Here is a 22,779-nt window from a genome sequence, read left to right as displayed (position 1 = left end):
GAGAGTTGCTAATGAAGGGTCTTCTCAAACTCTAGATATTACTCGATTATTTCCTCCCAAAGGAAATTTTGCTAAAACAGATGCAAACCTATTGTATTCTCTTCTGCTTCAGAATCAGTAGAGTATTCTTCGAAACCAAGAGTTGATGATGGCTGACCTTAGAGATCCCAAACTAGAGGTAAGATAGATGAGAGACCAGCAGTCAGAGGTTCCTACTGAGGATGTTTATCGGCCTGCTCCTCCAGATCCGTTGATGAGAGCTGACGATGAGCATAACTATTCCAATGGGGATAAGGATGAGGAAGATGAGGAGACTGCAGAGGATAGTGGAAACGACTGAAGCTAATATTTGTTTTCTGACATAGTGGTTGATAATGATGCTGACTTTTGTGTTTACCATGCATCGTGACATCTTACACTTTCTCACATGGTCATTTTGTTTTGGATATTCCTGGAATATGCTTTCAATGACTTGAATATGTTTTGTTTTGGAATTTGCTTTTTATCTCTGTCCTACTATTTATTTCCTATGCTTTGATAATTTCTTACAAAAAAGGGGAGATAGTGCAATATAAAGGGGGAGAGATTGTCACTTTCTTTGTTCGTTTTTCTGGATATATAGTTAAGGGGGAGTTTTTATATATTTTTATTTATTAAACTTCACTGGTAGTTGTTGCTTGGTAATGTGCAGGAATTTAGGTCAAGTCATATATCCAAGAAGAGCAAAGGTATTTCGTCTGTTACCTTTAAACAAATTTGTAATTTACTTTTTTGCTTTGGGTAGATTATTCAAAAAAAATTTAGGTTTTGTTACGAAATTGCCGAAGGGAGAGATTGTGAGATATTATTTTATATTTGGCAATTATCGTAAACAAAACAAGTCTATGTCGAGTTGTAATTCAAGTTACTTGTAATGCAAGTTATCAAGATCGGCGGAGACTATAGATTTGGAAGGTTGTTCAAAGATGTTATAACTGCGATCATCACAGAAAAGGAAGAACACCATGTTAGGAAGAAATCCAAGAAGGTTAGGACACATTCCATATTTGGTAAGTTTCATAATATACCAAAAACAGCGCCTAGAACATTAGGAATCAAGTCTGGCAGATTTGAACCTGTTCATGATTCTTGGAACAGGTTCAAGCCATTAGAATTTGGCCTAGAAATCATTCTGCCATCCTTAAACCTGTTCCTAATTCTTTGAACAGGTTCAAGTCTTTAACATTGGCCTCGAAATACATTCTGCCATCCTTGAACCAGTTCCCAATTCTTTGAACAGGTTTAAGAGTCCAGATAGCCTATGGAAAGTTTAGTTTCCTGTTTCAGATTTCTCTCTTAGTTGGTCTTGAATTGTACCAAATCCTATGTACGAATTTTATCTTATTTTTCGAGGGATTAGGTCATTCTAAACTCTATATAAACCATGTCATATATATTGGTTTAAGAATGGCTTTTACATTATTATTCAGATTTTATTCAAAGCCTTAGGAAGATTATTTGTGTAGAAAATTAGAGTTGATTTTTCTGATATCTTTCTAGAACACATACACATAAACATAATTTAGAGTTGTGGTGTTCAAATCCTGATCATGATCATACAGTCGTATTAACATCGATCAGACAAAGCAGATCTTCTTCTACATCATTCAGACGATTGAAGAATAGAAGTAAACGCAGTTACACTTTGAAAGGGTTAGAGCATTCGTGGATTGCTGTCTGATCTACCTACTACTCTTCTACAAATATCAAGTGTAAGACTGAGATCAAGTTGCTGTTGGACGGGGAATCGCAAAGCCAGATGATCGTCAGCGGTTGATGTGGTGTAAAACGATAGAGTGTGAGTCAGAGTCCAAGTTCGGTATACTTTGTTTTAAATGTAGTGGATTGGTTTACTTTGGACTGCACAAGTCCATGAGATTTTTTCCATAACAGTTGACGTATTTTATCAACTAGGCTTTCCTCGCTAAAATCCTGGTGTCATCTTTAACTTTATACTTTGCTTTATTTTATCTGCATGTGATTAATTGTTTAATTGCTAAAATAAAGTAAGTTAGAAAAACACAAGATCTGTTTTTTAAATAATCAAAACTTTTTAAGTATTTTCCACTGCGTACGACTCACACTATACACACACATATAACACATAAATAAATAAATAAATAAATAAATATATATATATATATATATATATATATATATATATATATATATATATATATAAAAGAGAGAGAGAGCACTTGCTCATTAAGAGACCCAACCGAGAGAGAGCTTGAAGATAACAGAGCCCATGCAATTTGGTGGTTTTGTAATCATATCAATCATATTGCACATCCATATTGATCAACAAAGTATGCTTTAGATTCCATTTGGAGAAAAAAATAATAAATTTTTTTTTTGGAAAGAGTAATGAGACAAGTGGTTTTTGATCATATGATTTGGGTTGATCCAGTTGGTAGAACTGGTGGTCTTGTTCTTATGTGGACTGATGGGGTGAATTTAGTGGTTAAAAAGGTGCAAGTTTTTTGCTTTATTGCGACAATTGTTAGTGATTCTAAGAAATTTGGGGTGGGTTTCAGTAGATTCTAGGAGAGCAGAACATAATGGGTATTGGAAAGATTGCTCGTTGAAGGAGTTTTTTGATGAAATTTACAAGGAAAATGGACCAAACCTTAACCACTTAGTATCAATAAGTTCACTTGCTATCTTTACTAAAGCTATTTTGAGAATAAGACATTTGAATCCTCAAATAGGGTGATGATTGTCTGCAAATATGGAAGCCACCGGAAAAAATGGTTGCGGTAAAGAGGAGACGGATTAGAAAATAAAAAGGGCAGAAAATAATCTATTTTTTATTTTTTTTTCCTGACTTGAAAAGTAATAATAAATATAGCGGGTATTTTGGTCTTTGAAATTTTGAAATAAAATTAAAAATATATAATAAGGACAGAAATGTAATTACACAATTAATAGTTAACACGATCCAATCTAAAATTCTGACAAGGAGATCTGTGTAATTTGAAAAACAAGAGGGAAGGTCTTTGTATATTGACAAAACCTTAGGGGAGGTCAGTGTAATTTGTCCAAAATTATAATATATTTTTGCTTCAAATTAGAAATCCTACCATAATTTATATATATATATATTTTTTTTACGTAAAAGAAGATCTAAGATTGCTTATAAATAAAAAATATATATTAATTCATTAATAATTGCATTCAAAATTATATGTCACCAATTTTTACATAATGAATAATAAAAATTAACCCTATCATTTATCTCATGAAGATAGTGTTTCCAATTATTTACAGGTTCCTTTAGAAATAGATTCTGAACATTGTACAAATAGAATGGGTTCGATTTCAAAATTTAATAACCTGAGGCAATTTTATGTTGAAACCAAAATATGAAGGGGCTGCTTTCGTCATTGACGCTTATGAAAACTCTTTAATAGAAATTTAGTTAGAAAATGATTCTTTTTAAAATTTTGGTTTATATTTTTATTTTTATTTTAGTTTTTAAAAAATATTCTATAATCAAACATTGTAAGAGCATCCGGTGGGCAACACAAGTTATCTATTTACTTTTTAAAAAGTAGAGTGCCACTTAAGCTGAAAAGTGATGATGTGGTATTTTATTTTTTTTTAATCCATATGTGCCATGGTGTGGAACCCAATTATCTCATTCTTTATTTATTATTTTATTATTATTTTATTATTATTTTAATTTATCTCATCCATATTTGCCTTTTGCTTTTTTCCTTCAGTCATTGATTAAACAAAGGAAACAAAAAATAGAGTGTTCTCCAAAGGCTTCTCTATCTGTGGACAAAGGTTTAGACAATGGTTGTAGGTCCCACAAGACAGATATTCTATTTCTTTCACCATACCGTCCACTTTTCTCTCATAACTAACACAGATATATTCTAAAGAGAGTGCCGCCCGGATGCTCTAAGTGAAACATTGGGATTCAAAATTTTTAGGGTTCTATTATTTTATGTTTAGGATAATATATTAAATTTTTTGTTTGGTGAGCTTAAAAGTGGGTCCATAAGTGGATATTTTTTGTACCTCTTGCCTTGCCGGTCCTTCGCACCTGATGAAAAATATAAGTGGGCCCATTTAGGTCTATCTATCAATATATAATGAATGGCCTGTTGACATTTTCGGCGTATACTTTTTCAATATAAGGTGGTTGGACAATAGATGAATTATTAGGCAACCACAAATTTCATATTAAAACCCTTGCAGTTGAATGCCATTTTAGAGATTACAAAAATCGAGGGTGTGAGAGTGAGAGACACACACAAATACAATGTTAATAATAGGTTCCTGGAGGCAGCTTTTCTTCATAGTTGTTTTTGTTGTTGGTCTCCTCCAGTACATTAGTCAGCCAGCTGCTGCCTACATGGGTCACAGTTGTTTCAGTATCAACTACAGCAATGATAGTAGGTACAAGGCAAACCTTGACACCCTCCTCTCCTCTATGGCTTCTGACATCAACTACTATGGCTTTTATAATTCCTCCTACGGCGAAAACAATGACACAGTTAATGCAATCGCATTTTGTAGAGGAGATGTTGGGATCGATATCTGTCGTGTTTGCGTCGGTGAATCTAGTGCTATAATCACAGAAAAGTGTCCTAACAAAAAGGAGGCAATTGTATGGTATGACAATTGTACGTTGCGTTATTCCTACCGCTCTATATTCCATAAGATGGAAACTTCGCCTCCTTTCGCTATGGATAACCCCCATAATGCATCCAATGTGGATCAGATTGAGAAGCTGACAACCTTGTTGAACCGCCTAAAGGACAAAGCTGCATCAGGTGACTCTAATCTCAAGTTTGCAACGGGGAACGAGCAAGCACTGGACTTCCGAATGTTATTTGCGCTTGTGCAGTGCACCCCTGATTTATCTAAGCAGCAATGCATCGATTGCCTAGATGACGCTGCTACATGGATTCCAAGATCTTCTAATGGACAGCTTAATTGGGGAGCCAGAGTTAATTTACCCAGCTGCAATCTAAGGTTTGAGTACTATATTTTTTATGGTGACAACATCATGGATGCACCACCACCGCCACTGCTGCCACCACCGGCCCTGCCACCACCACCACCGGGTACAGGACACCTACATCATATAAATGCATTAATTAGCACACACTTTTATTGCTTTTAAACTTCTAAATAAAAATTATATTATTTTTCTTGGTATTTATCGACTGTTGTTCTTTATGTAGACTACTGCATCACTAGCTAGTTATTTATGATCTATTTGGTAACTTAAAAAGTTTCTCGATTCCCTCTGAGCTGAGTTTGGATTGATAGCAGCCAATCCCAGCTCATATGGTATTAGGTTATTTGAGAGCTGATGATTTTGCAGTAGACTTCTGTAGCAGTCTTCTGCCGGCCTAAATATCAGTCAATTTATTTTATTTTATTTTATTTTTTTACCAACTCCCTTTACTTTTTCTTACAAGCTAATAAGAATTGGTTATGAAACACATCCATTTATTTGACAGTGCTACTACCTATTTGTTTAACTTCTTTAATACACCCAATAAGTTTCATATATGTAGTGTGGTCCTTAATTGTTAGATAGGTTACACAAAATTTTAAAATTTATAGGATGGTTTACCCTAAGTCACAAGAGTGGGAACGAGTGCGAAACTGGGAGCGAAAGCCAGAGCACAAAAACGTTAAAGTCTAAAATTTTTGAAAGCAATAAGCTAATTTTTCTCACTAATAGATGCATGATTTATTTGTAATATTCTCTAATTGGAAAGTTTTTTAGTAGTATATTTTCAAACATGTATAATTAGTATATATATATATATATATATGTATATATATGGAAGTATAGAAATGCCATATGGGGGCACAGGTGGAGTTTAAGTAATTAATACGGAATATATATATTGAGTAATAGTGTAAGTAATAAATACATATATGGTAAGATAGGTGTTTCATATCACTGGGACTCTAATAAATTCACAAATTGCAAAGAGTGAATTCGCTGATTTTGTACGAATTCGCTCGCAAATCGCAAATCGACTGCATAACTTGAGAGCGGTGCTGCGAATTGTGTGACTAAGGGTTTACCCGTGTTATTGTCTATAAATGGAAGACTAGTGTCCAATGGTCATGATGATTGAAAGAAAAAGTAATTACTTTTCAGAGACGAGCAAAAATGGAGCATTAGTTGCAATCAGCACCAGTGTACCATCATTTGTTGTGTTAGCCCTGCTTGGGTCCAGTATTTACTACTATTGGAGAAGGAAAAGAAAAGAGAAAGGTATGTAATGCAGTTACCACGTACAGTTGTATATATTACCTTCGACATTATGTCAGCTAATTCTATCCTTCTACGTCCTTGTTGCCTGCAGAAGAGAGAGAAAATAGCCAAGAGGTTCAATTAATCAACTTGGCAAATGATAGAATATTTAATCATCACTACGAGATTGAAAATTTAGAAGGAGAAAATGGGGTGAATTCTCAAGAATTACCTTTGATCCAATTGGATATCATACAGGCAGCTACACAACAATTTTCTGAAGAAAATAAGCTCGGAGAAGGTGGATTTGGTCCAGTGTACAAAGTAAATTTTGTGGTGTTATTACAAGTTCTTCAAGCAGCTATATATCTTGTCCGCCTCTTGGAATTAATGTCTTATTATTATGGTATTTAATGCATGACCTGGAAATTTATTTAATTAAAGGGAACATTAGAAGATGGAAAGGAAATTGCGGTAAAGAGGCTCTCAAGAACTTCAGGCCAAGGACTGCAAGAGTTCAAGAATGAAGTTATTTTAATTGCAAAACTACAGCACAGGAATCTTGTCCGACTCTTGGGTTGCTGTTTGGACAGAAACGAATTGCTGCTCATCTATGAATACATGTCCAACAAGAGCTTAGATTTCTTCCTTTTTGGTTTGACCCTCTACTTGCTAGCTACTATAATTTTTCAAGCAAAGCAAAAGAATACTTGACAGAAGTAAGACGCTAATATCATTTTGTTTTATTTCCTTAATGTAGATTCCACTAAAGGTGCACAACTAGATTGGAAAATACGCCTTAGAATTATTCATGCAATTGCTCGGGGTATTTTGTACCTGCATGAAGATTCCCGACTCAGAATTATTCATAGAGACCTTAAAGCTAGCAACATTTTGCTGGATCATGAGATGAATCCAAAAGTTTCAGACTTCGGAATGGCAAGAATTTTTGGAGGAAATCAAATTGAAGCTAACACAAATAGAGTTGTTGGAACATAGTAATCTTCTTCCTTTCTTTTCTTTTCTAATTTCAATTTATTATTATTATTATTATTATTTTCGGTATCAACATTGGCCTCTTTCTATATGATATTGAACAAAGCCAGTAAGTGGAAAGGTTGTGATGGAAGCTTGGCATTCTCTGTTATCCTCCAGTTCCTAAAGTGCTTGTAGCAATTAATTTGATATATAATATATATGTATATATATATAGATATATATATTTTATTTGGGGCGTTGAATCTAATCTGATATCATTATATTTGTTATTTTTGTTCCAAATAGTGGGTATATGGCACCAGAGTATGCTATGCAGGGATTATTTTCTGTTAAATCAGATGTATATAGTTTTGGAGTTTTACTACTGGAAATAGTGAGTGGAAAAAGAAACAACAACCTCTACCATTCTGAACATGGTCAAAGCCTCCTTACATTCGTACGTTCCTATCATTTTATTAATGTGATTTTATTCAAATTAAAGTATGTAGCACTTCCATCTAGCTCGTGAATAATTTTACTAATATTAAATTGATGAGTGGTATGATATGACAGGCATGGAAATTGTGGTGTGAAAGCGAAGGGTTGGAGATGATGGACCCATTACTTGTGCAGTCTTTTGTGGCAGAGGAAGTATTGAGATGCATCCACATAGGATTGTTATGTGTCCAGGAAGATCCAGCACATAGGCCAACCATGTCATATGTAGTCCTCATGCTGGGAAGCGACACCATAACTCTTCCTCGACCAGCACAACCAGCATTTTCTTTTGAAACAGTACAATCCTCACAGGATAATAAGACGTGCTCCAATAATGTAGTAACTATTTCAAATGTATCACCCAGGTGACTTTATTTGCATGGGTTGGGAAATCGTATTTTGATGGGTTGGGATTTTGATCCTTATGACCTGAAAATATAGTATCTATCGATATTGACAACCCCATGGGATATGATGGGTCTGTTTGAGTCGTATACTGGCTTTTGCTCTTCCTCTGTATATTGGGTTTTGTTCCTTCTCAATTTGATTTTCGTAGTTCATTTGGTTTTTTTTTTTTTTATTTTCGGTAAATAAGTAATTCATTAAAAAAGAATGAAATTACAAGAAGGTCCCTCCGCCCATACAAAACTGGGCATGGAAACAAGAAATAAAAGTCCACTATAGTGGCCCAAAGAAACCTACAAGGAAGTCTTAAACCGAGCTAGGCCCAAAAGCCCAAATACAACATTATGCATCCCTAGCATTAACTACCTTCAACCACATCCTCGGGTGGCATGACTCAACAAACCATGAAGAATCCACACTACTGGTTATGGTCGGGGAAGGTGTTGAGAAGTTGGGATCAGTGGAAATGGTGGTGGTGGTAGAGGTGGAGGATTTTGGGTGAGTTGAGTGGTTGCGAAATGGAAGAAAGGATTTGACTGGTCAGGCTCATAAAAAGAAGCTGGGAGATTCCAATCTGCTGCAATTTCTCTCGCAAAGGAACATTCAACTTTCTTGACAGAGAATAGCTTTAGCCTGATTGCGTTGATCACTGAGTTCACTGATTTCGTAGTTCATTTGTTTATTTGTAAATAGTAGCCAATTTGTAATTTCTTTTTTATGTAAATAATCTGATTTTGTCTCTTCTATGATCTGAATTTAAATTGATCCATTAATATTCAATTTTAGTTTTTATTACAGTTCAATTTTCTCTGTTCTTATCTTTGGCAAAAATCTTCTATTTTAATTGATTATTTTTGAAAAAAAAAAAAAAAAAAAACACTTACTAAGATCTTGTAACTTCAGTATGTTCTTACAAAATCTCGGGATGGCGTAGCAACTGAAAAACTAAAAAAAGAAGTCTCTCTCTCAAATTCTCTCCCTAGATGTCAAAATGATGTAATAATCTTTCATGCTTGGGCTTTTCCTTTTTGTTTTATTTTATTTTATCAATTTTTATTTTTATTTTATTACAGTATTTCTTTGAGAAGACACAGGATGGAATCAAATTTACGGAATTTTTTTTCTTATATAAATTTATGGAATTTTCACGACTTCCAACTTGAATTAATGAAATATGTGTAGGTGTTTGTGTGTGTGTGTGTGTGTGTGTGTATATATATATAACTTTGTGATCAAATTTTGTTGTATTGTAAAAAAAATAGTAATTAAAGATCAATTTTTGTTATTTTATCAAAATAATAATAATAATAATATATAATGATCAAAATTTGTTGTTTCATAAAAAAATTCGATTAGCTTCACTACAAGTTCTCAAGCAGTTTAGGAACAGAGAAACAGAGCTGCCGGAAAAATGAAAGAGGTTAGTGAGAGAAATAAGAGAAATAGAGAGAAAGCTGTACATACCATACAGAATTGAGTCAGGGCAATTTTGGAACACAAAAAAGGTAAAATTGGTATGGAAGAGGTATTTTTGGTCACATGACCTGCACACGCCATTTTTTGACGTGAGAATCCTTCTTTGCACATTTTTTTAATTATAAGGGTTTTTTTTTTACACTTTACCCGATAGTAAAGAAGGGGGTATAAGAGGTTTTCAAAATAAATAGATTATTTGGGGAGATATCAAGTGACAACATAAGTCCTATGATGTAATAACTCTTACCCTAACCAAACATAATATTGTTTGTTTTTGGCTTTTTTGGATCAGAAACTTTTAAGGGGCTCACCCATCCTACTACTACTTCAGGTTTAGCACGCTTAACTCTGAAGTTTTAATGGGTTCACTGTTGGGAAACGTGTAAGTTTTTAAAAACTTTTGAGGGATTTGCAATCATAGATTTTGATTCATCACATAGAGACAAGTTTTATGCAAAAACAAATAAAAGATGATATATCATTCAATAAACAGATTGAATATTTACATCAAATGTCAGAGTAAACATTTTAATCTTTCCTCTAAAGTGAATGTTCTCACTTATTGTAGATCCCTTTAACAAGATCATTTCTCCTTCTTCTTAATTATAATCTTCCCTTTAGGAATCACCAATATGCCTTGCTGAATCACCTTGGAGTCTAGGCTTGTGGTAGCCTCCTTTTAGAAGAGAAAACAAATCCTAAAATCTAGAGAGAGAAAGTGTATTCATTTTTCTTATTCTGAAAGTCACACTTAAAATATACATGGACCCATGTATATATAGGCAAAATAAAAATAAGAATAAGGAAATAATAAATCATTCTCCATCTCTAAATCAACTTTTTCAATTCTAACAGGACTCCAATATCAACTTAGGCTATTGGTGAGAATCCTTTTGGGCTTACTATAAATTAATAATTAGTTCGGTTATTAAACCATGGACCCAATTTAATTAATTCATAAATTAATTTCTACTCCACTAAAAAAAATTAATTGCACTCCAATTAAATAGTAAATAACCTCTAAGTCAATGTTGCACTTTGACTCCTCTATGCATAATTATTTATCGGATAATTAAAGCCATCAATCTGACAATATAATTAATATAATTATTTTGTTACTTTTGATTATTTCCGGATCGACCATAATAAAATATTTATTTGACAAAAAAATAATAATTTACTAAATAAATATATATAGAAAACATTTGTCTAAAACATACGAATGTCTTCGAATTTAATTTGTGATCAACTATAATCAAAACAAAATAAATACAAAAAGCACTGATACAAATATTGAGAATATAGATCTCTAACTATTAATTACATAATTACCCAAAGTGCCGATCTAAGGATCCCGAGGTATCCGCCGAACAAATCAAAGTAATTATGAATTAATAAAAGAGTTTATACTTCTCTCATGCTTGAGAGTCAAAAGCCATGACTGTGATAGAGAGCAATTGCATATGACAGCTCTCGCAATATATCTCAATCTATCGTGGACTCGGTTCAAGTCTTAACTAATTAAATGTCCATCCATAATTACCGACTTTGAACCATTTATGATTACTAATTTATAATATAATATTAATTGCCATTACATACATATATAAATATATTTTGTAATCAAGTGGACACAATCAATTCCATAATGAATCGAAAAATAATACATTCCATTCACTAATTGTATAATGCTTTAATAATAATATTCAGATAAGAAACCATAACTTTTACAATCCAAAATAAGAATTTGCTATGCTAGAGCATACATATCCCAACAGCTCCCACTTGCACTTATAGCCAATTCGGATCACATCTAACTCCCATGTTCTCCATATGACGATCAATCATCTTGATCGGTAAAGCCTTTGTGAATGGATCAGCAAGGTTATGTTCCGATGCAATCTTGGCTACAAGTATATCTCCTCGCTTTACTATATCACGAACCACATGATGTTTCCTCTGAATGTGTCTTGTTCCTTTATGAAATTTTGGGTCATTTGTTTAGGCTATAGTAGCACTATTGTCGCAATGAAGCGTCATAGGCCGATCTATATGCTCCACAACCTCCAGTTCAATTAGAAAGTTTCTCAACCAAACAGCTTCTTTTGCTGCCACAGAGATTGCAATGTATTCTGCTTCCATGGTTGAGTCAGCAGTACAACCCTGCTTGACACTCTTCCAACTAACTGCCCCTCCATTGAACTTAAACACATATCCAGATGTAGATCTCTTGGCATCTGGATTTGATTGAAAATCAGAATCCGTATATCCGACTGGAACCAGATCATCACCTCCATAAACGAGCATGAGATTCTTAGTTCTTCTAAGGTATTTTAAGATATTCTTCACAGCTGACCAATGATCAAATCCAGGATTGGACTAATATCTACTGACAATCCCTACCGAGTAGCAGATGTCTGGTCTAGTACAGACCATGGCATACATGAGATTACCAACTGCCGAAGCATATGGTACCCACCTCATTTGCTCAATTTCTTTATCAGTCTTGGGAAACTGGTCATTAGAAAGAGCCAACCCATGCCTAAATGGCAAAAACCCTTTCTTAGAGTTTTCCATTCCAAACCTGATCAGAACTTTATCAATGTAAGACTCTTGAGACAAGCCTATTTTCTTTTTAACCCGATCTCACATAAGCTTGATCCCAAGAATATAGCTTGCTTCTCCAAGATATTTCATTTCAAATTTATTGAATAACCACTTTTTAACTGATGACAAAGCCTCTACATCATTACCAATGAGTAAGATGTCATCAACATATAAAACGAGAATCATGATGACATTACCCTGTTTTTTCTTGTAAACGCAAGATTCAAACACGTTTTGTTCAAAGCCAAATAATTTGACTGCCTGATCAAAACAAATGTTCCATGTGCTCGCTTAAGTCCATAAATGGACCTATTCAACTTACATACATAGTTCTCACGACCTTTAACCACGAAACCGTCTGGTTACCTCATGTAGATGTCTTGTTCAAGATGGCCATTTAAAAATGCCGTCTTAACATCCATCTGCCATATCTCATAGTCATAATAAGCATTAATGGCCAAAAGAATGCGAATAGATTTAAGCATTGCAACTGGTGAGAATGTATCCTCATAATCAATACCTTCACGTTGAGTGAAGCCTTTGGCAACCATTCTAGCTTTGAATGTCTCAACATTCCCATCCATTCCTCTCTTTCCTTTGTAGATCCACTTATAACCAATGGGCTAAACCCCACTAGGAAGTTCTACAATATCCCAGACTTTATTAGAATATATAGATTCCAACTCTGATTTCATGGCATCTTTCCAACGATTCGCATTTATATCGGTTAACGCTTCCGCATAGCTTACTGGGTCCGACTCATGCTTATCGGGGACAGCCTCATTGACCTCACCCAAAAGCGTGAGTTTTTCGGGTCGGATGATAGTCCTCCCACTACGCCGAAGGACCGGTGCAGGAATCGATGTACTAGATGATAGTAATTCAACAGGGATTTCTTGTGTCTCATCATTGTCAGTATTTATATTAGGTGTGTCCATAGGGGGTATATCTGATGTGTCAACCATCTCCTCTAACACTATTTGGCTACTAGGTCTGTGGTTCATAATATAATCCTCTTCCAGGTAAACAGCATGAGTGCTGACAATCCTGGGATCATAAAATAATCCACCTCTAGTGCCCTTAGGATAGCTAACAAATAAGCATGCATCTGATAGCTAACAAATAAGCATGCATATGATCTTGCTTCCAACTTATTTGCCTGTTTCTTACGCACGTGTGCTGGACACCCTCATATATGCATGTGATTTAAACTAAGTTTATGTCCAAACCACAGCTCATATGGCGTTCCCGAAACAGACTTGGATGGAACACAGCTTAAAATGTACATCGCTAATTCTAAAGCTAATCCCCAAAATGATAGAGGTAATGTAGCAAAACTCATCATAGATCTAACCATGTTAAGCAAAGTTCTGTTTCTCCTTTCTGCCATTCCATTCTGTTGAAGGGAGTCAGGTGCGGATAACTGGCACACAATACCCTCATTGACCATATGATCCTTGAACTCCCCCAAGAGGTATTCACCTCCTCGATCAGATCGAAGTGTTTTGATAAGTATACCTAATCTACGCTCCACTTCCGCCTGAAACTCACGGAATTTTCCATAAACTTCTGACTTGTCTCGCATTAGGTAAATATATCCAAAACGTGAATAATCATCAATAAAAGTGATGAAGTACTCAAACCTTCCACTTGCTTGGGTGTTCATGGGACCACACACGTCTATGTGCACCAACCCTAATTATTCTTTGGCTTTATATCCTTTGGCTGAGTAAGCCCTTCGAGTCATCTTTCCTTTAATACAGGATTCACAAGGTAATAAACCTTCTTTAACCAACCTTTGAATCCTATTTTGATTGATGTGACCTAATCGTAGATGCCAATGATACAATGAGTTTGGAGAAACTGTTTTTCTTTTAACATTCAATCTAGATGAAGTTGCATTTAATTCATAATTTTGCATTTGATATAAGCTAGGAGTTAAAATATATAGACTATCTTTCAATGCACCAGAAGTTATAACACAACCATTTAATTTAATTAAAACATTTTTTCCAAAAATAAAAATATAGTTTTTGCAAACCAACGAAGAAACTGAAATTAAATTGCGCCTAACATTTGGTGCATAAAGACAATTTTCTAAAATAAGACTCCTCTCACTATTAAACTGCATATGAACCACTCCCACTGCTTTAGCTTCCAGCTTGGCATTAGATCCCATATGTAAGTATATCTCTCCTTCATTGAGGCTTCTGGACTCCTGGAATCCCTGCAATGAATTGCAAACATGATTAGTGGCTCTAGAATCTATGCACCAGGAATCTATAGATTCAACCACATTACATACCTCAACAATGAATATACATTTTCCTTTGCCTTGCGTGTGAAGTGTTGGGTAGTTAGGTTTCCAATGACCCGGTTGACCGCAATGGAAGCAGTTTCCTTCGCCTTCAACCCGCACTTTCTTCTTCCCCTTATCCTTTTTGATCACTTTGTTTGGCACAAGCACAGTTTGGGCACCATCCTTCTTCTTTTTCTTGCCCCTCCTCTTGGGCCTAGAAGTGGATGGTCCAGCAAACTGAGTGTAGTTAATAGATGCACCCTTACTTTTGATTGTCCCTTCAAAGGTTACCAACTCATTCAGAAGTTCAGCGAGTGAGTACTCAAGCTTATTCATAGAATAATTAATCCTAAAAGAGTTAAATGAGTCTGGCAATGAAGTGATAATCATGTCAACCTGAAGTTCACCATCCAAGTTGCATCCAAAGATCTCAAGTTCATTTAGAAAACCAATCATTTTTTAAGCATGTTCCCAAACTGAAGTACCTTGGACCATCTTGATGGTCATTAAGTTTGTTATAGCATTTTGGCGTGCACTCTTACCAATTTGCCTAAACATTTCCTTGAGGTTAAGCATGATGTCTGCAGAAGTGAGATATTGAAGATGTTGACTTTGGAGTACATTTGAGAGTGAAGCAAAAATGTAGCACCTAGTCATCTCATCTGCTTTATTCCATTTCTTAAAAACTTCATGCTCCTCAGGATGATCCTCAGGCAAAGATGGAGAAGGTCTAGGAGTAGTAAACACATAATTCAACCCCTCATATGTAAGTACAATATCTAATTGCCTTTTCCAATCGATATAATTAGGTCCAGTTAATCGATTTTCTTTTAGTATGTTTGCAAGTGAACTGAATGGACTAATCATGATAAATCTGAAAATAAAAACATTCATACAATAAATAAAGTGAATAAAAAATAATCATGCAAAATAAAATAAATAATTAATTGTGGGTCCCTTAACCACATTGCATGAAAAATCGGATAATCAATATGCCAATAACTTATCCGGTTGGCGGAATTCATTATTGCTTATTGATGAAAAAAACTCATTATTTCCATATTTTTTTAGACAATGCCTTATCTATATATGAAATAATTCCCGATTAAGTTTAGCCTCTCTAAAATCACCTAGTATAGACCACTCCGTTGGAGAGCTAATACTATTGATTTTAGATTGAGTATATAACGTAATTAATGCTCCAATGAAAAAACACATATTAAATATATTGCCATTCATAGTTTAGACTCTTTAAATCATGCGTAGGGCCTTATTTTTAAAGATCTAACTATAATGGTCATTTAATAAATATATTTTTGTGAGACAACCATTCCTGTAATCTAAATTCTTTAAATCATGCATGGGGCCTTATTTTTAAAGATCTAATCACAATGGTTATAATTACGAAGGCCATGGAGTAATGTATAAAAATTCCCGCTCCCACTCAATTTTTAATTATATATAACTAGAGTTTTACTATTCATAATTTAATGCATGCAAAACGTCTTGATTTTAATCCAATTGAATTTAGAAAATATATGGATTTTAAATGATTCACTAATATTTAATTTGAGGCAAAAATAATTTATAAAAATAATTTTTCGTTTTCCAATAAATGCCCTGAAATTAATTAGCAATCTAATCCAATTTATCTTCATAATTTAATTGATATAAATAAAGCCATTTAGATAAAAAATCATGGATCCAATGCATGAACAATTATAATCAGTATTAAATTATTCCATGCATCACATAAATAATCAAATCACAGACAGAAGCAATTTAAATGGCCAATGAATTCAGCTTTTAACATTTAAACACTATTCTTGCTATATTGGCGTCCTTCAACAGTCTGTAAACACCTGTAGGAAGCTGGTACACGTTCAGAGAAGCGAAATGCCGCTTGGAACGCGCCTGGAGGGCCCCACACGCACTCGCACGCGCCTGGGGCATGCAGCAGGTGAAGGCACGCGTCCCCACGCGCTGGCACGGGCCTGGGGCGCATTGTGGTGCATGAAACGCCCCTGGACGCTCCTCCACCCGTCTTCACACGCGTGGAGTGCACATGCATTGTGCTGGCACGTGAATCTCACGCGCCAGCATGTCCCTGTCACCTCCATCTCCTTGCACGTGCTGCTCATGCTCCAGGCTCACCATAACTGAGATGCACTTGATTCCTACCTCCTCCGACATCTCTTCTCACAGCCGGCGATGCTCCCGCCACGGGAAAAACACCGAAAAATTCTAGAAAAATTCCTAGAAAATTAAATTAAACCTCAAAAAATTCCAGAAAAATTTCAGAAAAATTCCAGAAAATTACTGAAGCATAATTTCACCCTTTCGGACCCTCTTAAAGCTTCATAGCATCCTTTGATGAATATTACATGACTTTAATAAATACTTACAATTTGAAATATAATGAAAAAAATTAAATTACATCATTGAATTTTCAAACGGCTAAATCAAAGTCTTAATTACATTCATCCAAAGATAAAATTTCATTCAATATACATATAAATTTCATCCATGACCCAAACACACATCATCATTCATTCACAATTATATATACATCATCATGTATCAATATATATCAACATAATAAATCATACATCAACATACATCAATAAATATATATATGTATATATGATTTGGATCCATGAAGATGATTTTGAAAAACACATGATCTCTAGTAATGAATCAAATCATGTTCTGATACCACTATTGGGAAACGTGCAAGTTTTTAAAAACTTTTAAGGGATTTGCAATCATAGATCTTGATTCATCACATAGAGACAAGTTTTATTCAAAAATAAATAAAAGATGATGTATCATTCAATAAACAGATTGAATATTTACATCAAAGGTCCGAGTAAACATTTTAATCTTTCCTCTAAAGTGAATATTCTCACTTATTATAGATCCCTTTAGCAAGATCATTTTTCCTTCTTCTTGATTATAATCTTCCCTTTAGGAATCACCAATATGCCTTGATAAATAACCTTGGAGTCTAGGCTTGTGGTAGCCTCCTTTTAGAAGAGAAAACAAACCCTAAAATCTAAAGAGAGAAAGTGTATTCCTTTTTCTTGTTCTGAAAGTCACACTAAAAATATACATGAACCCATGTATATATAGGCAAAATAAAAATAAAAATAAGGAAATAATAAATCATTCTCCATCTCTAAATCAACTTTCTCAATTCTAAAAGGACTCCAATATCAACTTGGGCTATTGGTGAGAATCCTTTTGGGCTTACTATTTTCTTGGCTCCTATAAATTAATAATTGGTCCGGTCCATTAAACCATGGACCCAATTCAATTAATTCATAAATTAATTTCTACTTTACTAAAATAAATTAATTGCACTCCAATTAAATAGTAAATAACCTCTAAGTCAATGTTGCACTTTGACCCCTCTGTACATAATTATTTATCGGATAATTAAAGCCATCAATCTGACAATATAATTATTTTCTTACCTTTGATTATTTCCAGCTCGATCACAATAAAATATTTATTTGACAAAAATAATAATTTACTAAATAAATATATATAGAAAATATTTGTCTAAAACATATGAATGCCTTCGAATTTAATTTGTGATCAACCATAATCAAAACAAAATAAATACGAAAAGCACTGATACAAATATTGAGAATATAGACCTCTAACTATTAATTACATAACTACCCAAAGTGCCGATCTAAGGATCCTGAGGCATCCGCCGAACAAATCAAAGTAATTATTAATTAATAAAAGAGTTTATACTTCTCTCATGCTTAAGAGTCAAAAGTCATGACTGTGATAGAGAGCAATTGCATACGACAGCTCTCGCAATATATCTCAATCTATCGTAGACTCGGTTCAAGTCTTACTAATTAAATGTCCATCCATAATTACCGACTTTGAACCATATATGATTACTAATTTATAACATAGTATTAATTGCCATTACATACATATATAAATATATCTTGTAATCAAGTGGACACAATCAATTCCATAATGAACCGAAAAATAATACATTCCATTCACCAATTGTATAATGCTTTAATAATAATATTCAGATAAGGAACCATGACTTTTACAATCCAAAATAAGAATTTGCTATGTTAGGGCACACATATCCCAACATTCACGGCCATCATGACTTTAAAATACGTTATGTCATATAAAGGTTTTTAATCTACATATAACACTTACCACATTCACACCGAGGCAATTAAAAACCTTAAAATAAAAATAATATAAAACTTAATAAGACTGTCTTACATCAAGTGCATTAGAAATACTTTTCTTTCCAGCTAAAAATAATTCACGGAAGGAAACAACATGAACTAGCCTCTCTTCTAAATTTTGGAAATTTAGTTTACAAATTATGCCCAAAGATATAATTTTTAGGAAATTACAGTCCATTAGAGGTGATTCAGACTTTGATTGACTTTGATTGCCTTATGGTAACGATAAAAGTGTAGTAAGCTCTTCGAAATTTCAAAGGAAATTTTGCAATGTGAATACGTAAAACGATGACGAGTCTGGTGTCTAATAACTTATGGATTTAAAGTGGATGACTGCATGTAGATGTAGAGAGAGTCCATGAATTGGAAATGCGGAATTTTCTCCTTCAAACTATTAAAGTCTTCACTTTTGTCCCTATCAATCTCTCTCCTTCCTCACCTCCATACGTACGTCCACCAGAATACACGCTAGCTAGCTCTTAAAACACAGTTTCCACTTTAATATATAACAACTTCAAATTTCCTTTTTTTCCTGTCTCACTGTGCTTTATTAATTAATTATGTGTTTTCTGTTTACACGTACAGTTTCTCTAACACATTTGTTATTGTTACCATTCTTTGGTTGCTCATTCCCAATACTATTACTAAAGTTGCCCCATCCCATTCATGTTTTAATACAACAATTACATTTACATACACTCCCAATAACAGTACTTTTCAATCTAATCTCAATCTCCTCTTCTCCTCTTTTTCTTCCAATGCTACCAACAATATTAACGGATTTTACAATGCAACAGCCGGTCTTGACGCCCCCAACGTGGCTTATGGACTCTTTCTTTGTCGTGGTGATATCGCGGGTACAAATAAGTGTCAAGATTGTGTGGCTCGTGCAGTCACAGAAATAGTGAAACTTTGCCCCAACCAGAAAAGGGCAGTTATTTAGTTAGAAAAGTGCCTGTTACGTTATGCCAACCACTCTTTTTTCTCCACCAGGGAGGATTCACTACCGCCAATCTTATTGTATGATGCGAACAATATCACAGAACAAGACCGATTTATGCAATTGCTGGGAGAAACTATGGATGGTTTAGCGACTCGGGCTTCAAATGATGTGTCTGGAAACGTTATCAGGTTTGCAACTTAAGAAGTCAACTTCACAACTTTTCAGAAGCTATATAGCCTAACGCAGTGCACACAAGATTTATCCCAGATTGATTGTGATAGATGCCTACGAGGAGCCATGTCTTATATACCAATTTACTTTGTTGGAAAGCGAGGGGCGGGCATTTTTCTTCCCAGTTGTTATATTAGGTACGAGATGTACCCATTTTTCAATTACACAGCCACCGACCCACAACCGCCAACACCAACACTGCCTCCACCTCCTCCAAACCCTTTAGCAAGTCCTAAAGGTAAAATTTCAAAGCATAATAAGTGTTTGTTTATAGACCATCTAATTGTGAGTTCATTTAGTAGATTAATGTATATTCAAAATAAACTGATTTTGATGTTTTAAGCTTGTTAATTATGATCAAAAGTTTTGGACTGTGATTAACTTCTGAGGATGTAAATAAATTTTTTGTTGATGCAGGGGAAAGGAAAATTTCGTTCAAAACAACAATTATCGCCGTTGTTGCTTCAATAGGTGTGTCAGCGGTACTTCTCTCAGTAGGCTTGTGCTTCCTAGTTAGGAGAGCCAGAAAACAGAATTATACTATAGAAAAAGAAAACGGTAAGGAAACGAATTAACAATTTCATTTCCTGAATCAAATAATAATAGTTGCGATGAAATTAAGTAATTCAACACTTCAATTCTTTGGCTGTGTAGTTGGGAGTGATATTACAACTGTAGAATCCTTGCAATTTGATTTGGGTACGATTGGAGCAGCCACAAACAACTTCTCCATTGATAACAAGATAGATCAAGGCGGGTTTGGTCAGGTCTACAAGGTAAAAAGTTCTCTTGAAATTAAGTCATAAAAGCTTGACAAAAATTCTATTTACTAACTAATTTTTACATATTTACAGGGTAGTCTCCCTGATGGACAAGATATAGCTGTGAAGAAGCTATCCCAGACCTCTGCACAAGGCGCTACAGAATTTAAGAATGAGGTGGTTGTGGTAGCCAAGCTTCAACATAGAAATCTTGCCAGACTAATGGGATTTTGCCTCACTGAAGAGGAGAAGATACTCATTTATGAATATATTTGTAACAAAAGTCTTGACCATTTTTTGTTCGGTTAGACCCTTTGAACATTTGTTTTGAATTTTCTTTTTATCTTTTGAGTTTAATAACAACATGTGTATGATTGCCATGGTTTAATATTTCATTTACTAATACGACAAATATTTATTTTATTTATTTTTTTTTTTTTTGAGTTTATTTAATTGAATAATTCTAAATCTGATTATTCAAATTTGAGTTGACTCTCTATTTTTATGAATGTAGATCCCGAAAAACAAAGACAATGGGATTGGTCAAGACGTTATAATATTATAGAAGGTATAGCCAGAGGGATGCTTTATGTTTATGAAGATTTCCAGCCAAGAATAATTCATCGTGATCTCAAAGCTAGCAATATTTTGTTAGACCGGAAGATGAATCCTAAAATTTCAGATTTTGGCACGGCAAAGATTTTTGGTGTGGATCAATCTCAACGAAATACAAGAACAATAGCTAGGACATTGTAAGTTCTCAATTTCTCTATTGTCTTCTTTCTAAAAATTGGAATACAATTTAGAACTATTTGTGTAGAATTATTGGCTCTAAGAACGACTGTTACTAATTTAAAATAACATGTAAAAAGGACCTTTTGTTGTTTTTTAATTTGTGTGTGTATATATAAATTTGCCCTCGACTAACGAATGGTTCTTTCTTGTAGTGGTTACATGCCTCCAGAATACATAATGCATGGAAAGTTTTCTGTGAAGTCAGATGTGTTTAGTTTTGGTGTTTTAGTTCTAGAGATTATAAGTGGCAAGAAGAATAGGTATTTCCATCAATCAAGCTCTGCTGAGAGCCTTTCGAGTTATGTTAGTGCAAACATAATATTGCAATTTTTTTTTTTTTTGCCCCTTTATTATTGTCAGTATCATCATATCCACATTGAAGAACAAAAAAAAAAAAAAAATGACAATACCAAAACTCTGAACACCACTTCACATATTATTGCAGGCTTGGAAACAATGGAGAAATGGGACACCATTGGAATTGATGGATTCAACATTGAAGAACTCTTATTCAAGAAATGAAGTGGTCCGATGCATCCATATAGGCTTGTTGTGTGTTCAAGAAGATATGGTAGCGAGGCCCTCTATGGCATCTGTAAGTGTCATGCTCAACAGTCTTTCTGTTAGTCTACCATTGCCTCTAGAACCTGCATTCTTTGTTCACAGCAGAACAGAGTACTTGAGCTCGCCAAATGGATTTAAGTCGAATTAACGTACAAGCAAGTCAAAGGAGTTGTCTCGAAATGAAGCATCTATTACTGAACTTTACCCTAGATAGAATGACAAGTTTAGGATGTAAAATGAAATGAGCTTTTTATCGCACAGGATATGAATGTATTCACATAATATGAATTTATTGGCTTTTTTTTTAATGTTTCTATACTCTGAAATGGATCCCAATATATTTTTCATGAATTTTTACCGTTTGTCCAACATAATATTATACTACATTTTAAATTTTATCCTTTAATCATAACGTTCACTACAATTACTAGTTAAGTCAAATAGTCAAATCATTCACTACAACATGGCCAATAAAAGGCTAGCCTATTTTCTAGTGTTGATGTCTAACTAAGTCAATTGAAATGATGGATTAAGTACGTTGAATTCAAATTTTCACTTCTCTCCGTCACTAATATTAAGTATATTTGTCACCATCCGAATCTGGAGATTCGAATCGTAGACCAAGTTTTTACCCGGACCTAAAGTCACACAAAAATAAAATAGACATATCAAGTCAAATGTGGAGGATAAGATGACCCTAAATGAGCCAAATG

The 22,779-nt window shown here is 34.3% G+C and overlaps 2 protein-coding genes across 2 annotated transcripts; both read left to right on the top strand.

Annotated features, from left to right (window-relative positions):
* Window positions 1-4,461: 4,461 nt before the first annotated feature.
* LOC132281937 (cysteine-rich receptor-like protein kinase 10) lies at window positions 4,462-22,355 on the top strand. Its single transcript, XM_059783587.1, has 13 exons — window positions 4,462-5,120; window positions 6,179-6,295; window positions 6,387-6,598; window positions 6,719-6,929; window positions 7,035-7,272; window positions 7,559-7,709; window positions 7,826-8,115; window positions 19,766-19,903; window positions 20,084-20,184; window positions 20,364-20,504; window positions 20,601-20,722; window positions 20,801-21,459; window positions 21,948-22,355. The coding sequence occupies exons 1-12, from the start codon at window positions 4,484-4,486 to the stop codon at window positions 21,014-21,016; spliced, it is 2,574 nt and encodes an 857-aa protein (XP_059639570.1). The 5' UTR covers window positions 4,462-4,483; the 3' UTR covers window positions 21,017-21,459; window positions 21,948-22,355.
* On the top strand, window positions 21,212-22,214 carry LOC132281927 (cysteine-rich receptor-like protein kinase 10). The gene is made up of 3 exons (XM_059783580.1): window positions 21,212-21,459; window positions 21,655-21,805; window positions 21,948-22,214. The coding sequence occupies exons 1-3, from the start codon at window positions 21,212-21,214 to the stop codon at window positions 22,212-22,214; spliced, it is 666 nt and encodes a 221-aa protein (XP_059639563.1).
* Window positions 22,356-22,779: the final 424 nt, after the last annotated feature.

Source organism: Cornus florida, unplaced genomic scaffold (genome assembly GCF_030987335.1).
Source record: "Cornus florida cultivar Cherokee Brave unplaced genomic scaffold, ASM3098733v1 CherokeeBrave_3.0.0_Hap2_Chr01, whole genome shotgun sequence".
Taxonomy (NCBI): domain Eukaryota; kingdom Viridiplantae; phylum Streptophyta; class Magnoliopsida; order Cornales; family Cornaceae; genus Cornus; species Cornus florida.
The sequence above is the reverse complement of the archived record's forward strand: the minus strand, read 5'-3'. Positions and strand labels throughout refer to the sequence as shown.